This window comes from Palaemon carinicauda, chromosome 38, assembly GCF_036898095.1.
Source record: "Palaemon carinicauda isolate YSFRI2023 chromosome 38, ASM3689809v2, whole genome shotgun sequence".
In the NCBI taxonomy this organism is placed as follows: domain Eukaryota; kingdom Metazoa; phylum Arthropoda; class Malacostraca; order Decapoda; family Palaemonidae; genus Palaemon; species Palaemon carinicauda.
Window position 1 is genome coordinate 37,973,968 of NC_090762.1, and position 18,630 is coordinate 37,992,597.

Below are 18,630 nucleotides of genomic sequence, written 5' to 3' on the forward strand. Positions count from 1 at the left end.
GTAGATCTCCCGAGAGAACTACCTCCACAATCAGATCTACTCAAACAACCACACGTGAACATCATTCACAAGACTGTCTAATCTTTTCGGCTTCATGCCTGTAGACTATCCAGCATCTCCTCTCTCAGAGAGGCTTTTCAATAAGGATGTGCAGTTATTTGCGTAGGTCCTCTGCCTCTGCCTCCGTACATCAGGCAAAGTTGACAGTGTTCTGTGGTTGGTGTCGTGGAAGGAATATCTCTCCACTCGATGCCTATATTCCAGTAACAGCGGAGTTCATTGTATACCTTTGGGAGGAAAAACTCCTATCAGTCTCGGCGGTGAAAAGCTATTGCTCAGCCTTAAACCTTGCCTTTAAGCTGAAAGGAGTAGATATTTTCTCATTGTTGGAGCTTTCTTTACTCATACGGAGTTATGAGATCACTTGTCGGAGGGAAGACCTCCTTGGAACGTGGTTTGCATTTTGAGATCCTTAAAAGGATCATTACGTCATGCAACAGATCATAATGTCACTTTGAAGATGGTAGTGGTTTAGGTTGTAAAGACTCCCTATTTCCTTAGCCTTTCAGACTGCAAGCCTTGTAAGGCACTCCACATACTTTGAGTTGCACCCATAATCTCCTCAACCTTATGGCTTTCAGGTGAAACAATTATTAAACAGTCTTGATATAATTAGAAGTAAGGTGCTCCCATTTAAGATATCTGCAACCCCTTCATGGAAATTAACATATATCTTTTTTTAAATATTTTATTGATGTTAAGAAGAATATGACTGAATTAGAAGCTAGGTCTCTTTATGGAACATGTTGAAGAACATAGGGAATCTATTTTATATTTATTGATGGCTCTAAATCCAATGCTGGCATTGGATTTTGAGTACAGTATATAGTAACTTTTTAAACTGTAGAGGTGCACTTCCTCCAATATCTTTCACATTTAATGTTGAACTTTATGGCATACTTACTGCTATTGAGAAAATAGCGTTAAAAAAGGAGGGCAATTTTACCATTTTTAGTGATGCAAGAAGAGTGCTACAAGCTTCAGAAGTTTTTAATCCCAGTAACCCTTTAGTTTTCAAGATGCTAGAGTGGCTTTTAATTATTGGCCTGAAAGGTATAACAGTTTGATTTTGCTGGGCGCCAGCACACATAGGTGTGTCTGGAAATGAAGAGGCAGATTCACTGGCAGAAAATGCTGTTGCCGAGTTGCTACCAAGAAGGTATCCCATCCCCTATAATGATACTTTTCCGAAAATGAAGAATTTCATTTATAATAATTGGCAACAGCATTGGGATAGTTTAACTGAAAATAAGATGAGAGAAATTGGAAATGTATCCCCATGGAGGTATAACATGATGCCCCAAAAGTGGGAGACTACTCTTTGTCGTCTCCGCATTGGTCATAATCGGATGACACGAGTTTCTGCTCGCTGGCCAACACCAACCTTAGTGCGACGACTATTTGATAGCCTTGACAGTGAGATATTTGTTGACTGAATGCCCCACTTATAGCACAGAAATAAATAGATATCTGTTTGAGGCTTGAGGTGAGGATGGCAGGTTCATCTTTGCCAAGATCCTTGGACATCACGTGATGTACAATGCTAACGGCATCTTTAGCTTTATTTCAGAACCAGGTCTTCTGAATGCTATTTAACTTTTATAATATATTTACTTTTCTGGTTTTAATTGAATATTCTTTTAGTCTTTATTTATGGTAAACGATATCGGCACCAGTGACCTTTGATGTCAGGATGCCAGAGAACTTCAAATCATTCATTCATTCATTAGTAGCCTAATTGTTGAGTACTACTGACCAGAAGATAATTATTCTTTATACTCTGGAATAAAATGTGTCTAGAATTAAGACTGAAAATGTGAATTATTTATAAATGGTGGTTTTATTGCAAATGCAATTAAATTTATTAAGGTAAAAGTACTATGTAATCAGAATCAAATTTGTTTTCTCTGGCTCATCAACAAATTATATTTCATAAGCTCAGTCACTTTATTCCTTAGATATTTTAAATATGGTTGTTGAATTTGACCTGTTTTCTTTTCTGTGCATCTAATTCATAGACTTGGAGTAAACTCAAAGATATTTGGGAATGGGTGTTAATGTAAATAACATTGCCACAAAGGCTTGAAATTTTTCAATATTTAACTTAGCCGGTGAATATATAGCTGCAACTCTGTTGCTCGACAGACAACTCTACGGAAAAACTCGCCAGCGATCGCTACACAGGTTGCGGGTGTGCCCAACAGCGCCATCTGTCGACCAGATACCCAGCTCTCATGTAAACAAAGACTCAATTTTCTCTCTGTCGAGGTGTCGACAAGACGTACTTTACTCGCTGTTGCTAAACTGGAGTTTTTCACATCTAATTGGTGAAGTACTTAATTCTAGTTTTGAGCTTTCGCTGCGCAGGGTTTTTCTTCACACAAATCCTTGAACTCTTTTTTATATCGGATTCTTTGTTGATGACTTTTTGATCGTTTTTTGGAATTTCCCTTGACCAATTCAAAATGGCTGACCCTTCACAAGTTCCCAAATTTAGGAAATGCAATGCTAGGGACTGTTCTAGGCGTCTTCCGAAGGCTTCTATCGACCCTCACACTGTTTGTTCCAATTGTCGGGATAAAACCTGTCAATTGGAAGATCGGTGTGAGGAGTGCGTTGGCCTTTCGGAATTCGATTTTATCGAATTTCAAAAGTACACACGTAGGCTAGAGAGAGATAGAGTTAGGAGAAGTTCTTCTCGTTCTATTGATATATCCTCTCCTCATGCCCCACAACCTATTCCTTCCCCTGTAGTGGTTGCTCCTAACCCCCCTCCTAGCACTCAGGAACCATCGATGGCTGACATGATGCGTGCCATCCAGGCTCTGGGTGAGAGAGTTGAGTCCCTTGCTAGTGACCGTAATCAGCTCATGGCGGATGTGAAGGAGCTTAAGTGCCAAAGTGCAGTGGGAAGTGCTAAAGTGCCAAGTGATAGTGTTGTGGACAGTGTTGCGCTTGAGGGTTCGTCTGTTCGTGCCTGTCGTCCTCCTAGTCCGGGACCTCTTGCAAGCTCCCAAGTCCAGAGGAGAAGCAATGTCGTACGACGCATGGGTTCGAGAGGCTTTAATCAGTGAACAGACGTTCCCTCTGTGGTATCGGGCGTATCTCCCCAAGATCGCTCCTACCTACCTAAGACGAGAGAGCCCATTTATTCCTCGTCGTCTGAAGGTGTTTCTCGCAAGAAACTTTGGACCAAGGTCTCGCGACCGTTAAAACGTAAATCGGTCCCTTCAGCACAAGTCCAACGGCCCGGTTGTAGCCACTGGGTCAGTTCGGACTCGTTGCCGTCATCCGATGACTGCTCACCGCCTAAGAGAGGCAAAGCGGTACCGCTTCAGACACTAACACCGTCTGTCGCCGCACCTGCTCCCGTAGACCCTAAGTGGTCTCTACTGCAAGACATGCAGTCTAAACTTACGTCTCTGATGCAGGACTTTCATGCGGAGAAGGTTGCTGCCGTACCAGCTAGTTCTGTACCTAGCCTACAACCATCCAAGCGATCGGTTGTGCGTCCTGTGGACGCTGAGGTAACTTTCTCACGCACACCAGTTGAGAGAGTTCCTCCACCCATGCGTTCCAGTGTGATCTGCCAGCCGCATGTTGACGTTAAGCGACGCACGGAGGTTGCCTTTGACGTTCTGAATGTTCAGCAACCGTCAGAGTTGCCTTGTTTTGACGCGGTGCGTCAACCTCCGCAACCCAGTGTGGTTTCCACTGCGCAACCCAATCAGTCTAGAAAGTCTGGGGTAGACGCTGTGCGTCCCCGCGCTACCATGGTTGTTGCCAGCTCACAGACTGGGCAGCAGTTCCATGACGTTGCGTCCGGCTCAGTCACGCATGCACCAGTGCGACCGGACTCAGCGAACCAGCCGTTACCCACTCCGTTGCCGTTTCCTCATCAGTTGTCGGATGAGGAACTTTCTGATGATGATGTTGCTGCACATATAGATGAACCACAATCAGAATTGGACGAGCCTAAGTCTACTCAACCCTCTTTGGACTTTAGAAAAGTTTTGGCCATTTTCAAAGAGCTGTTTCCTGACCAGTTTGTTTCTGTGGCCCCTCGTTCTCCGCCTTCAGAGTTTGTTTTAGGCATACCTTCTACCACTCCTGCCTTTACTAGACTCGTCCTCGCACGCTCGTCCAAGAGAGCTTTGCGGGTGATAGGAGAATGGTTGCAGTCCAAGAAGAGTTTAGGGAAGACAGCATTTGCTTTTCCCCCTGCTAGACTCTCTTCCAGATCGAGCGTCTGGTATGCCACGGGAGAAGTTCTCGGCTTGGGAGTTCCTGCCTCTGCCCAGGGCGACTTCTCAAGTCTTGTAGACTCTCCCCGCCGCCTTGCCATGAGACGCTCTAAGATTTGTTGGTCATCATCGGACCTGGACCACCTTTTGAAAGGAATCTTTAGGGCCTTCGAAGTTTTTAACTTCTTAGACTGGTGTCTAGGAGCCCTAAGCAGGAAGATCTCTTCGACAGATAAAGAGACTTCCTTGCTCATTATGTCCTGCATGGACAAGGCCGTCCGTGATGGGTCTAATGAGCTTGCTGCATCATTTGTGTCCGGAGTCCTAAAAAAGCGAGAAAATCTCTGCTCATTCCTTTCTGCTGGAGTTACACCGTGCCAGAGATCTGAGCTTCTCTTTGCTCCTCTTTCCAAGTGCCTTTTTCCAGAAGTCCTGATTAAGGAAATAGCTGCTTCGTTAGTGCAGAAGGACACTCACGATCTTGTTGCGTCCTCAGCTCGCAAAGCTCCCCCTTTGCCTACCTTGTTAGCTAGACCAAGGATGGATACTCCAGCGTCTCGCTTTATTCCGCCCTTTCGTGGCAGAGCCTCCAGCAGAGGAGGTGCTCGTGCCGAAGGGAAGCGAGGAAAGAAGAAAGGATCCAAGTCCTTTAAGGGCAGAGTCTGACTGCCCGCCACTTCAGACAGCAGTGGGAGCCAGACTCAAGAACTTCTGGCAGGCCTGGGAGAAGAGAGGCGCAGATGCACAATCTGTGAAGTTGCTCAGAGAGGGGTACAAGATCCCTTTTGTACGGAAACCCCCTCTAGCAACGTCTCCCATCGATCTCTCTCCCAGGTACAGAGAGGAAGAAAAGAGATGAGCCTTGAAACGGCAAGTGTCTCTTTTGCTAGAGAAGGGAGCGGTGGTCAAAGTCTCGGACCTTCAATCTCCGGGATTCTACAACCGCCTCTTCTTGGTTTCAAAGAAGACAGGAGGGTGGAGGCCGGTGCTAGACGTCAGTGCTCTGAATGTCTTTGTCACAAAGACGACGTTCTCCATGGAGACCACAAAGTCAGTCTTAGCAGCGGTCAGAAGGGAAGACTGGATGGTCTCTTTAGACCTAAGGGACGCCTACTTCCACGTCCCCATCCACCCAGACTCCCAACCTTTTCTGAGATTCGTTTTCGAAAAGGTGGTTTACCAGTTTCGGGCCCTGTGCTTTGGCCTAAGCACAGCTCCTCTCGTGTTTACGAGGCTGATGAGGAATGTAGCCAAATTCCTCCATTTATCGGACATCCGAGCCTCCCTTTATTTGGACGACTGGCTTCTCAGAGCCTCTTCCAGTCGTCGCTGTCTGAAGGATCTAAAGTGGACTCTAGATCTGACCAAGGAATTGGGTCTCCTTGTCAATATGGAAAAGTCGCAACTGGTCCCATCCCAAACTATTGTGTATTTAGGGATGGAGATTCACAGTCTAGCTTTTCGGGCTTTTCCGTCGGCCCTCAGAATAAGTCAAGCCCTGTTATGCATCCAGAACATGCTGAAGAAGGAACGCTGCTCAGTCAGGCTGTGGATGAGTCTGGTAGGGACGCTATCATCCCTGGAACAATTTGTGTCATTAGGAAGACTGCACCTCCGTCCGCTTCAATACCATCTAGCTTTTCACTGGAAAAAGGACAAGACGCTAGAAGCGGTCTCGATCCCCACTTCCGAAAAGATGAAGTCTTGTCTGACTTGGTGGAAGGACAGTATCAACCTAACAGAGGGTCTTCCCCTGGCTGTTCAGACTCCCAACCACGTTCTCTTCTCGGACGCATCGGACGTGGGCTGGGGCGCGACATTAGACGGTCGGGAATGTTCAGGAATGTGGAACTCGAGTCAGAGGATCATGCATATCAACTGCAAGGAGCTGCTTGCAGTACATCTGGCCTTGAAAAGCTTCAGGTCTCTCCTTCGAGGCAAAGTGGTGGAGGTGAACTCGGACAACACCACTGCCTTGGCGTACATCTCCAAGCAAGGAGGGACCCACTCACTGACGTTGTACGAGATCGCAAGGGACCTGCTCATCTGGTCAAAAGGTCGAGACATTTCACTAGTAACGAGGTTCATCCAAGGCAACTTGAATGTCATGGCAGATTGTCTCAGTCGGAAAGGGCAAGTAATTCCAACAGAATGGACCCTCCACAAGGATGTTTGCAAGAGACTTTGGGCCACTTGGGGCCAACCAACCATAGATCTCTTTGCAACCTCGCTGACCAAGAGGCTCCCAATCTATTGCTCACCAGTCCCGGACCCAGCAGCAATACATATAGATGCCTTTCTCCTAGATTGGTCTCATCTAGTTCTCTACGCATTCCCCCCGTTCACGATTGTCAACAGGGTACTGCAGAAGTTCGCCTCTCACGAAGGGACAAGGTTGACGCTAGTTGCTCCCCTCTGGCCCACGAGAGAATGGTTCACCGAGGTACTTCGATGGCTAGTAGACGTTCCCAGAAGTCTTCCTCTAAGGGTGGACCTTCTACGTCAGCCACACGTAAAGAAGGTACACCAAAGCCTCCTCGCTCTTCGTCTGACTGCCTTCAGACTATCGAAAGACTCTCGAGAGCTAGAGGCTTTTCGAAGGAGGCAGCCAGTGCGATTGCTAGAGCAAGGAGAGCATCCACCCTTAGAGTCTACCAATCGAAGTGGGAAGTCTTCCGAGACTGGTGCAAATCAGTCTCTGCATCCTCGACCAGTACCTCTGTAGCTCAAATAGCTGACTTTCTCTTATACCTGAGAAAAGGACGATCCCTTTCAGCTCCCACTATCAAGGGCTACAGAAGCATGTTGGCATCGGTCTTCTGGCATAGAGGCTTAGATCTTTCCAACAATAAAGATCTTCAGGACCTCCTTAAGTCTTTTGAGACCACTAAGGAGCGTCGTTTGGTTACACCTGGTTGGAATTTAGACGTGGTACAGTACTAAGATTCCTCATGTCAGACAGGTTTGAGCCGCTACAATCAGCCTCCCTGAAAGATCTCACTTTAAAGACACTTTTCCTGGTATGCTTAACCTCAGCTAAAAGAGTCAGTGAGATTCATGCCTTCAGCAAGAACATCGGATTTTCGTCAGAAAAAGCCACATGTTCGCTACAACTTGGTTTTCTAGCCAAAAATGAGCTGCCTTCTCGACCTTGGCCTAAATCGTTCGATATTCCCAGCCTATCGAAGATTGTAGGCAATAAACTAGAAAGAGTCTTATGCCCTGTGAGAGCTCTTAAGTTCTATTTAAAGCGAACTAAACCTTTAAGAGGCCAATCTGAAGCTTTATGGTGTTCAGTTAAGAAACCATCTTTGCCTATGTCAAAGAATGCTTTATCCTACTTTATCAGACTGTTAATACGAGAAGCTCATTGTCATCTGAGTGAGGAAGACCAAGCATTGCTTAAGGTGAGGACACACGAAGTTAGAGCTGTCGCAACTTCCGTGGCCTTTAAGCAAAATAGATCTCTGCGAAGTATAATGGACGCAACCTATTGGAGAAGCAAGTCAGTGTTTGCGTCTTTTTATCTAAAGGATGTCCAGTCTCTTTACGAGGACTGCTACACACTGGGACCATTCGTAGCAGCGAGTGCAGTAGTGGGTGAGGGCTCAACCACTACAATTCCCTAATTCCATACCCTTTTAATCTTTCTCTTGAAATGTTTTTATTGTTGTTTTTTTGGGTTGTCCGGAAGGCTAAGAAGCCTTTCGCATCCTGGTTGATTTGGCGGGTGGTCAAAGTCATTTCTTGAGAGCGCCTAGATTAGGGGTTTGATGAGGTCCTGTTGTATGGGTTGCAACCCTTGATACTTCAGCTCCTAGGGGTCGATCAGCATCCTAAGAGGATCGCGAGGCTCCGTAAGGAAGACGTACTTAAAAGGCAGAGTAATTGTTCAAGTCGACTTCCTTACCAGGTACCTATTTATTTTGTTTTTGTTATTTTGATAACTTCTAAAATGAAATAAAAAACTCTTAGCTCATAAAAGTGTAAACATGTATTACTGGTCTCTACCCACCATCCTGGGTGTGAATCAGCTATATATTCACCGGCTAAGTTAAATATTGAAAAATGTTATTTTGATTATAAAATAAATTTTTGAATATACTTACCAGGTGAATATAAATTAAATGACCCTCCCTTCCTCCCCAATAGAGACGCAGTGGGACGAGGAGAAAATTGAGTCTTTGTTTACATGAGAGCTGGGTATCTGGTCGACAGATGGCGCTGTTGGGCACACCCGCAACCTGTGTAGTGATTGCTGGCGAGTTTTTCCGTAGAGTTGTCTGTCAAGCAACAGAGTTGCAGCTATATATTCACCGGGTAAGTATATTCAAAAATTTATTTTATAATCAAAATAACATATTTTTAAATATTTACAGTGTTATTGAAATTATATTTTTGATAGATTCTTAATTTTGTTTTTCATTCTTTTAAAGTTACATAATGGATGACAATGTTAGTCCATACTTCAGTAATGCTGGCCTTGTAAGTAACACAGACATGAATCAGTCATGTTCGAATGAAGCACCATCATGTGGCAAGAGATTAGAAAAGAGTTTCTTTGATAAAAAGAGCACCACTTTGGCAAAAGAATTACTTGGTAAGTTTTAACATTGACTGTTAATTTTTTAATTTTGAAGATTAAAAGATTGTCGCTACTTTAAGAAAAAGAATGCCTCTTGAACTGTGCCTCTGTTAAGCATTTTTCTGTTATGCTTTTTATCAGTGATACAAAACTGTGATTCCAAAAATAACATGATTTGTATTTTATGTTAATAAATTATGCATTAGTACCTCGGCTTATGAGTAACTGAATACGAGCTAATCAGTATACAAGTATAGAAATTCAAATTGGTTTAATAGTATATCAGTCTACAAGCAAAAATTTCCCACCATATGCATATGTTTAGTAGACATGTATTATGAAGATGACCTTGCAAAGCATAGAAAGCAGTTGCTGGTGCTCATATGCCACCCACGCTGTTTCATTTAAATTTTGCGCCATTTTGTTTCACCTTCATAGGTATCCCCCCCCCTTAACTCTTCCACTCTCAGAGCAGCATCATCTATAGTATGCAAGCGTATTAGGAACTGTTCTTTGTAAAGCTGTGACAGTGTGTTCTTTATTGAATTATGATTGGTATTGTTCACCGTCAAGTTAACACTAACATTACAGTACAGCATCTAGACAATGGCGCCCAAGACGATCAAGAAAATATGGTGAGAAGGAGTTGATTAAGAAATATGGTAAGGAGATGATTACCATAGAGGTAAAAAAATAAATTTTTAAGAAGCATGAATAAGGTACACGTGTGGCATACCTGGCAAAAATGTACAATTGTACATCAAATCTGTAAGATTTTAAAAAAAAAGAAGAAATCAAAGCTATTAATGTTGTGAAAGGGATGCTGCTATTGACGAAGCAATGGCCGCATGTTCTTGATAACAGGAAAGTTGCATCTCATATTGATCAATAAATGAGAAACAGTTAGCAGGAGATATGATTACTGGGAACATTATTTGTGAAAAAGCAAAGGTATTCTATGCTGCCCTTGTTATAAAGAAGCCAGGCACATCAGCAAAGAAGAAGTAATATTTAAAGCAAGCTTTGGTTGGTTTGAAAATTTCAAGAAAAGAACTGGCTTGTGCAACAAGATGAGGCTACAAGCTTTGAAAGATGCCTAGACAGACCGTCATTACTGCAGATGAAAGACAATTCAAGGACACAATCCCATGAAAGATTGTCAAACCCTGCCAATCTGTGTCAATGCCAATGAAGATTGCCAAATTAAACCTCTCCTCCTGTACCATTCAAAAAAACCCATGAGGCTTTAAAAAGTACAAGGAGCAGAAGAAGCAAGTGAACATTATGTGGAGGTGAAACAAGGCTTGGGTGACTCAAATTTTGTTTCTGAAATGGGTCAATGAGGTTTTTGGTCCTAATATCGAAAGGTACCTCATGTTTTAGGTTTCAAGCATTTTATTTTACAATTGAGCTCCCAGAACCAATTAAACTTGTAAACCGAGGTACTACTGTACCATCTATTGATACTTTGAAGCATAAGTAATATTGGCACTGAAGGTCTTAAAGGTAAACTTGAATAAAGTACAGGACAGTACTTGATTGTATATTTGTTCCTACACTTGATACAAACCCTCATTCTTTACTATTGGAGATATTCTAGTGCAAGCTGAAAAATATGGCAGAAAAACCTTAACAAGGTCGTTAACGACTGGGCAGGTAATTGGCCACCTGTTAGTGGTGGCGGGACCGCCGCTCGGTAGCTGCTGTTTACCTCCAATCCAATTCTAGCCATTGCAGTGGTGACACCGCTGCTCCTGCTTTTATTTGACTGGCAGACTAGCCTTTCTTTTTTTTTTCTTTTTTTTTTTATTAATCCTTTTTCTTTTTCTTTGTTAAATGTGAGGAACTGTTCCAGGTGCCTTTATGTCGCCGCTGGAGGTGGATCCTCTTTCCCTATGCCCTGGTTACAGAGGTCATAGGTGTTCTGAGGCTCCCCCTGCCAAGTATATAGAAGTGAACATTGCAATACCACCTCCTCTTCTTCGTCCTCGCCCTCTTCGGAGGCTAGGAGGGAGAGAGAGAAGAGGAAAAAGAGAGCTCGCACTCCTTCGCCCAGACGTTCTCGCCGGAGACACAGGCGAACTAGGAAGAGACATAATGTTTCTCGCTCTTCCTCGCCTTCTATCTCTTCACGAGATGTCTCACCGCAAGACTATAAGCGCTCTCGTCAGAAACTTAAGAAGAGCACTTCCTCCTTACCCTAACATTGGGCATGAAAAGCGTATGCGCCAACATGCGCATACAAGAGCATAGCTCCATCACGCGCCATGCACTCATCAATCTCCTGCGCAATGGCGCTCTCCTGCCCGCCATACTGCGCACCATCCTACGTGCCAGGTAAAAACTTTCTACTGATAGCAGGACTTCTGACAAGTCAGCGATGCTGCCTTCTCCCGTGCACCAACTCTTACCAACGCGCCAGCCTTCTCCCGCGTGCATCTGCAAGGATATACGTGCATGCCATGCGCACGCTTGTGAATCCTCTCCTAGGGATGCGCGCCATCATTCTCCCGCATGCCCCGCATGAATCCATTGTGCAACCGCGCGCTAGGGAACTTTTTCCTGTGCGCGTGCCATACGGCTGGCACAGACGTGCGAAAACACTCTCCCGCGTGACCGGCTACGCCTTCACCTACATGTTCTCACCGAAGAGACAGGCAATATAGGAATAGACATCATCGTTCTCGCTCTTCCTCACCTTCTGTCTCTCCCCAAGACATCTCACCTCGAGACCATATGCGCTCTTGGCACAAACCTAAGAAGAATGCTCCCTCTCGTCATCATTCTGCCTCGCTGTCGTCTTTCTCTTGCGAGGGATCATCTAAGAAGCCAGGAGCGCTGCCAAGGGCAAAGCACATCCTGACCTCGAACCCTCTTCTTCGCATAGCAGTTTGAGGGTCTCCGTTCGCTCTAGTAAAAGTCAGATAGAGCGCTTCTCCTCGGTTTCACTCCTTATCTTCAAAGAAGATCGCTCTCGCCTTCGACTTCTTGATCTCTGACCCTTTGGGGTCTCGTTACAAGGAAACTTCGGTTTCCTGGTGAGCTATCCCTTCGTTTTCTCGCAACTCAAGTTGCTAAAACCTAGGGCTCTCGTGCAATTAGTCTCGCTGACACTTCGGTGACTCGTGACAAGGGAAACTTCCGTTTCCCGTTGCTCTGGCCCCTCGGCTTCTCGTGAAACAAGTCACCAAGGGTTTTACTCTTATGACAGAGAGTCTTCGGACTCTTGTCGCGTACGCTCAACCATCACTGCGCCCATGACCATCAAGACCTGCAACTCTTATGGCAGAGTCTTCAGACTCCCGTCACGCAAGGTGTTCACACGCAATTAGCGCTACACACGCAAATCTCCGGTCATGCACTCCCGGGGTCAATCCCTCACTCAAGTGTTTCAGACAGGATAACCTCCCCACTTCCTTTGCTCCCTAATGAGTTAAGGATTATAAGTCTCTCGGAAACCTTGGAAGAAGATGCAGGGGTTCGGCCCTTCTTCTCTTCGGTTGAGAACAGGAGGGAAAGGGGAAACGTGTTAGAAAGGCTAAAAGAAAACACCCAGATAGCAGCGATGTAGAACACAATGCCGAGGGCTTCGGCCGCTCTGTTCGTTATCCTGCGCTTCATGTGGCAACTCATGAGCTGCCCATGTTACGAGGTAGCACTCGTTGTCAACCTGCAACATGATCAGCTTGTTGGGAAACATAGAATGCTGCCAGGAAGTTTGCCTCCAGGGGTTAGAGAACCTCCCGTTACAAGGGAGTGATAACCGTCCTCAGAATTGGGCTGCGTGAGAGAACCACCCTCCTTCCGAGGGAAAGCTTCCCCACTTCAGCCATTCAGCAACCGTCCCTCCTTTGTGAAGAGTTGCGAACAGCTCGATGAGTTTTACCTCTGCTATTTCGTCCCCAAAGACTGCTTTCTCCCCTTGAATTAGGGAAAAAGCAAGTCTAAGGCTTGTTCCTCCTTCGGGGGGAACTTCTCCCTCATTCGTGAGAGAGATTATTACGCCTACACTTTTTTTTTCCCATAAGAGCTGGGAGAAGGCTTGGCTCAGGCGATGTCCTCCTTCGGTAGGACTTCTCTCTCGTTCATGCGAAGGAAATTATTATGCCTACGTTTTTTCCATAAAACTGGGAGAAAACTTGCCTTAGGCGATGTCCTCCTTTGGGAGAACTTTTCTCTCGTTTGCGAGAGAGAGATTATTACGCCTATGCTTTTTTCCCTTTTCCCATAGAACTGGGAGAAAGCTTGTCTTAGGCGATGTCGTCCTTCGGGAGGAGGACTTTCTCATTCGCGAGAGAGATTATTACGCCTATGCTTTTTTCCCTTTTCCCATAGAACTGGGAGAAAGCTTGTCTTAGGCGATGTCCTCCTTCGGGAGGAGGACTTTCTCATTCGCGAGAGAGATTATTACGCCTATGCTTTTTTCCCTTTTCCCATAGAACTGGGAGAAAGCTTGTCTTAGGTGATGTCCTCCTTCGGGAGGACTTCTCTCTCGTTCGCGAGAGAGATTATTACGCCTATACTTTTTTCCCATAGAACTGGGAGAAAGCTTGTCTTAGGCGATGTCCTCCTTCGGGAGGACTTCTCCCTCGTTTGTGAGAGAGGAATTATTACGCCTACACTTTTTCCCATAGAGCGGGAAGAAATCTTGCCTTAGGCAATATCCTCCTTTGGGAGGACTTCTCCCTCGTTTGCGAGAGAGAGGTAATTACGCTTACGCTTTTCCCCATAGAGCAGGGAGAAAGCTTGTTTTAGGCGATCTCCTTCGGGAGAACCTTCCTCCCATTCACGAGAGAAAACTTGTAGGAGTTTGCTGATCCATGCTCCTCCCCCTTACGGTTTTGGTTCTCCTCCAGGGGCATAGCGAGAGCCTTTTCTTAAGCGACGTTCTCCTTCGGGAGAACAAATCTACTCTGCGGAGGACTTATCTTCATCCCTGACCTTCTCCCCCTCGTGCTGTAAGGAGACGTCTTATTGAACCTACTGGTTCTCCTCACATTGACCCCTCGGGGTCTCGTGATGATCACCCTTTCGGCGGGCATGATCGGGAGCGTTTGAACTCTCGTCATGTTGATCCTACGGGTTCTCATGACCTTAGGAGTCCTTCGGGCCTCTGTCGCGCTGGACTTTGGAGTTCACACGACTTGGAACCTTCGAGTTTCAGTTACACTGAGTCATCGGGCTCTCGTAACAATTAGCACAGAGTGTCCGCGCACGCACGCAATTAGCGCTATGCGTGTGACCATTGTCATCAAGAGTTTTACTCTTATGACAGAGAATTTTCCGACTCTCGTCAACGGTCTTCGCCATTGCCTCTAGATACTCCGATTTCTACTATTCTTCCCCTTTCGATAAGAAAGATACGAGAGGTAAGACATAAGGTTTGTCTCCTACTCACGTCTCCACTTTACCTGTAATAACACGCGAGGAATTAGCGCAGCCTGTGGATTCCTCGGTAGAGCTGCCGTCGAGGAACTTAGAATTCTCCTATTTAAGGACTTTAAGAACTATGTGTAATATATCATGCCTCGGCGATTTGCATCTGTCTCCTCGACCACTTGACGCTCCAGCCTTGGACAGGCTATGTCGTCCACCCCAAACCCTAAGACCAGAATTGATCTTCTGGCTGTGGCCTGATTGGTAACGTCTCTGACTGGTGTTTGACAGTCTGGGGTTCGAGTCCCGCTCAGACTCGTTAGTACCATTAGTGCCTGCAACCTTACCATCCTTGTGAGCTAAGGTTGGGGGTTTTGGGGGAGCCTTTAGATCTACTGTATCAGCTGAGTCATCAGCAGCCACTGCCTGGCCTTCCTTGGTCCTAGCTGGAATGGAGAGAAGGCTTGGTTGTTGACCATATAATATATGGTCAGTCTCTAGGGCATTGTCCTAACTACTAGTGCAGTGTCACTGTCCCTTGCCTCTGCCATTCTTGAGCGACCTTTAAACCTGGTCTGTTCGCCGAGATGAGAGACGTCAACCCTTCTCCTCTGATCTTGGATCCCCTCACGGCGAGGCTCACACCGGGCTAATTCTCGAGGAGACACTCTACCCTTCCAGGCCCTTCTCAGTCATAGAAGCCTCGGAAATGGAAGCGACTTCACTGTCCCTTCTGGCTTGACACGTGGTCTGATATAGTCGGCTACCTCGCAAGCCACGAGGACTTGTCAAACCAAGACTCCAGGCAGTCTCTACAGGAAGTCCTAACTGATGGGGCCAAGACAATGGACTTCTTAACCGCTACAACAGCGACCATGTGGAGCAATTGGGTTCTCAAAAGGAAGGAATCAGTAGTTCCTAGACTTCCTTTTGTACCTCAGTGAGGAAAAGCTCCTCTCACTTTCGGCGATTAAGGGTTATCGCTTAGCGTTGAGCCTCATCTGTAGACTGAGAAGGGGTTGACCTCTCCACCTCAGAAGACATCACCTTGGTTGATTCGGGGTTTGAGTGATCTTGCCCCCCAGTTGAGATTAAACCATCACCATGAGACGCGTCTTACGTTCCCTGAAGGGTCTGCCGTATTAGGCCCTTAAGGGCCTCAGGCTACTTTCTGAACCTTAAGACCGTCTTCCTCGTACCTCTGTCCTCCGCTAAAATGGTCAGTGAGCTACATGGTCTGTCTTACGTCGTCACCCATTCTAAGGGAGGTGGGGGCAGAAGTGTCTCGCAACTTCGTACCGGGCTTGGTGGCTAGACTCATAATCCTTCATCTACCGATGAGAGATTTCGAGAATTTCAGTTTTCCACCCACAGTAAGGTAACACAGGATACAGACCAGTCGTTGATATGCCCAATCAGGGCGCTAAAGAAATATCTGAAGCGCACCAGACCTTTCAGACCACGTCATCTCTTCCTTAGTACCAACAAGGTAAAGAAGAGAACCTCTCGCAACACCATCCCTTTCTAGCTCAAGAAAGTTATTGCGAGGTCTTTTCACAGTGACCCAGAGGCAGCACAACCCAGATCCCATCAAGTTAGGGGAGTGGCTGCCTCACTGGCGTTTAAGAGAAATTTCTCAGTCTCCCAAGTCTTGAGTGCTGGGGTCTGGAAACGCCAATCTACATTCACCGCTCACTATTTGAGCGACGTGACACATAGGTCTCTAGACACCCTTTCTATAGGGCCTATTGTGACAGGTCAACGGGTGCTGTAGCTACCTTACGCCCTTTCAGGGGACAGTAACCATTGGCTGAGGATGCTGGGTTACACTAGGTTTTAAGGACATCCATCTATCTTCTTCGTCTCCTTCTCGCTCCCATCTGGGGATCCTAGTCTGTATCCAGTTTCAGCTGGAATCGCCAATGGAAATAAGGTATGATACTCATCTGATTCCTCTCACAGGGTATAAGTTATACTCGTGGTCATGAGGTTTCCCCTTTTCAAGGTTGGGGAAATCCTAAGTTTGAAGGGGTCCGAGTCGAATGTTTCTGACCCCCTTCATCCTGAAACATTTGTTTCCTCGAAGCTACAAACCTTCAGTCGTGCTGAAATTATGGGGATCTACAAAGAAAGAAGACTAACAGATGACTGTTGCTTTAAAAGAGTCTAGTCTGAGGACTATCTTCCCTAGGAATAGGGAACTCCTTTGCCACCCTGGCCTCAAGACTAACTCTCCTATACAGTAGTAAAGAATGAGGGTTTGTATCAAGTGTAGGAACAAATGACAAACTTATAACAGTTTGTATTTTTCCTAACATACAAACCCGAATTCTTTACACAAATGTTCCCTCCATCACTGGCCCCTAGGATAGTCCTAGCTAGAATCCGGTTGGAGGTAAACAGCAGCTACCGACTGGCGGTCCCCCCACCACTAACAGGTGGGTAATTAGCTGCCCGGTCGTTAACGACCTTGTTAAGGTTTTTCTGCTGTATTTTCCAGCTCGCACTAGAATATCTCCTATAGTAGAGAATTCGGGTTTGTATGTTAGGAAAAATACAAACTCTGTTATAAGTTTGTCATTTTATATTCAGAATGAATTCCTGCTTCAAATTTAGTTGTATTTTTGGTGTTGAGGTTTTGACTTGATATCTGTATTATAATTTTCATATTGAGTTTACTTTGAATTAATGAAAAAGTAGTCCTAAATGATATTGTGATATAGATATGAAAAGAACATCACGAGTTAAGAATCTAGTATGATAATTATATAGTTGTATTGAACTACTGTATACAGTATTATCACTTACTGTATTGAAAAAAACGGATTTTGAGCGAAGCGAAAAATCTATTTTTGGGTGAGGTAGCCATGTCGTCCTAATGGAAGTTCCTTTATAGTAGCTTCCTAGGTTATATTTAACTACAGTGATATATCCCAGAGAATTTTACTTAAGGTATCCAGAATTCTAACTCCTGGCGCGAATATCCCAGGCTTTCGCCTTTAGGGATATCGCATAATATCAGAAGACGTATTCTTGACTCGCCTCATAGCTATCTACACCCCTAATAGCGTTTACGCTTCGAGAGGAGAAAGTGGCAAGAATTGTAGGAGAGACATTATCATCCTACAATCGACCCTATTGTCGGTAGGTTGTGGGATTGGCTCGGGTTCTCTGTCGGCTGCCGGCTGTGCCGACTGCCGGCAGAGATTCCCCACCCCTATCGAGTGTTCTTCAGTCCTCTATTGGTCTGCCTTCCATAACCTTGCTGGCAGAATTCAGTTGGGTTGGGGTTGGATGGAAGCCTGAATGTGACATTCCCCCTTCCATATGAACTCTCATTCCGGATGGAGGGCTGTAAGGCTGAGCCTTTACACGCCCCCCCCCCATCCATGCTTTTTCACTCTCTTACCACTAGTATCCTGGGTCCTAATTGCCGGCAGCCTCGACAGTCGGCTAAACTGCAGACCACTGTCAGATTGTACTGCCGTCGGATGTTATGGGTTGCCGACGGTCGGCGACCCCATAGATTAAGGGAGCCATAGATGCGTCACTACATTATGACAAGGTGTCACACCACGCATGCAGCGCATCTATGTTCTATTGCGGTCATAACAGCCGGCTCAAGCAGCAGCTGTGTTTGATCATAGATGTATTATTTTAAGAAGTTTGATTATCCGTGGAAACTGGTTTGATACGTGACAAATAAAAAAAACTAATGGAAAGCGTGAAGCATAGCTAAATATTGGTGGTTTTGAAGATCCTTGGCAAACACACAATCTATAAAATAACTTCCATCCCTGGTAGATGATGTACTAGTAAAAATTAAAACCCAGCAAAAATATGAAAAAAAAATGTTTCAGTTTCCTAGTGTCTGTGGTTCCAGTCCAGGCTTTCTTGTATGAAGTTAATTATACCGGGACTTAATTGGCAGAGTGTGTCATATACTATTATCTTGTAATCTCCCTAAATTTACTAGCACTGGTGATATTAAACTTTTTTATTGTACCAGGTACAGTAATTAGGCTCAATAAAACCGTTGATAAAATAAAACGTCATTACATTGCTGTTGTTCGCAAAGTGTTTATCCACAAATTATATATTCAGCCCTTGGTACATAAAAGAAAAATAATGTAATTTTTTTTCTATGGTTAAATTAAAAAAATTTAATTTTCGCAAAATTGTCTAAAGTCCAAATACCCGCCAATAGATGTACTTACACGATACTTGATTTTCAAAAAACAAAGAAAAAGCAAGGTTGGTGGATTTGTTTTTTCATAAGGAATTTATTTCATGGTCATAACATTAGCCATCATAGCTATTTCATATAATAGACAATAGTTTGCACCTGTTGTTATTCAGATCATG

At 45.1% G+C, this 18,630-nt stretch overlaps 1 protein-coding gene across 1 annotated transcript in view; it reads left to right on the forward strand.

Annotated features, from left to right (window-relative positions):
- The window catches only part of LOC137630563 (uncharacterized), a 196,618-nt gene that overhangs the window by 64,931 nt on the left and 113,057 nt on the right, over positions 1–18,630 (forward strand). The window contains exon 2 of the mRNA XM_068362097.1: positions 8,741–8,904. Within this exon, the coding sequence (XP_068218198.1) occupies positions 8,741–8,904 (164 nt within the window). The remainder of the gene's footprint in view (positions 1–8,740; positions 8,905–18,630) is intronic.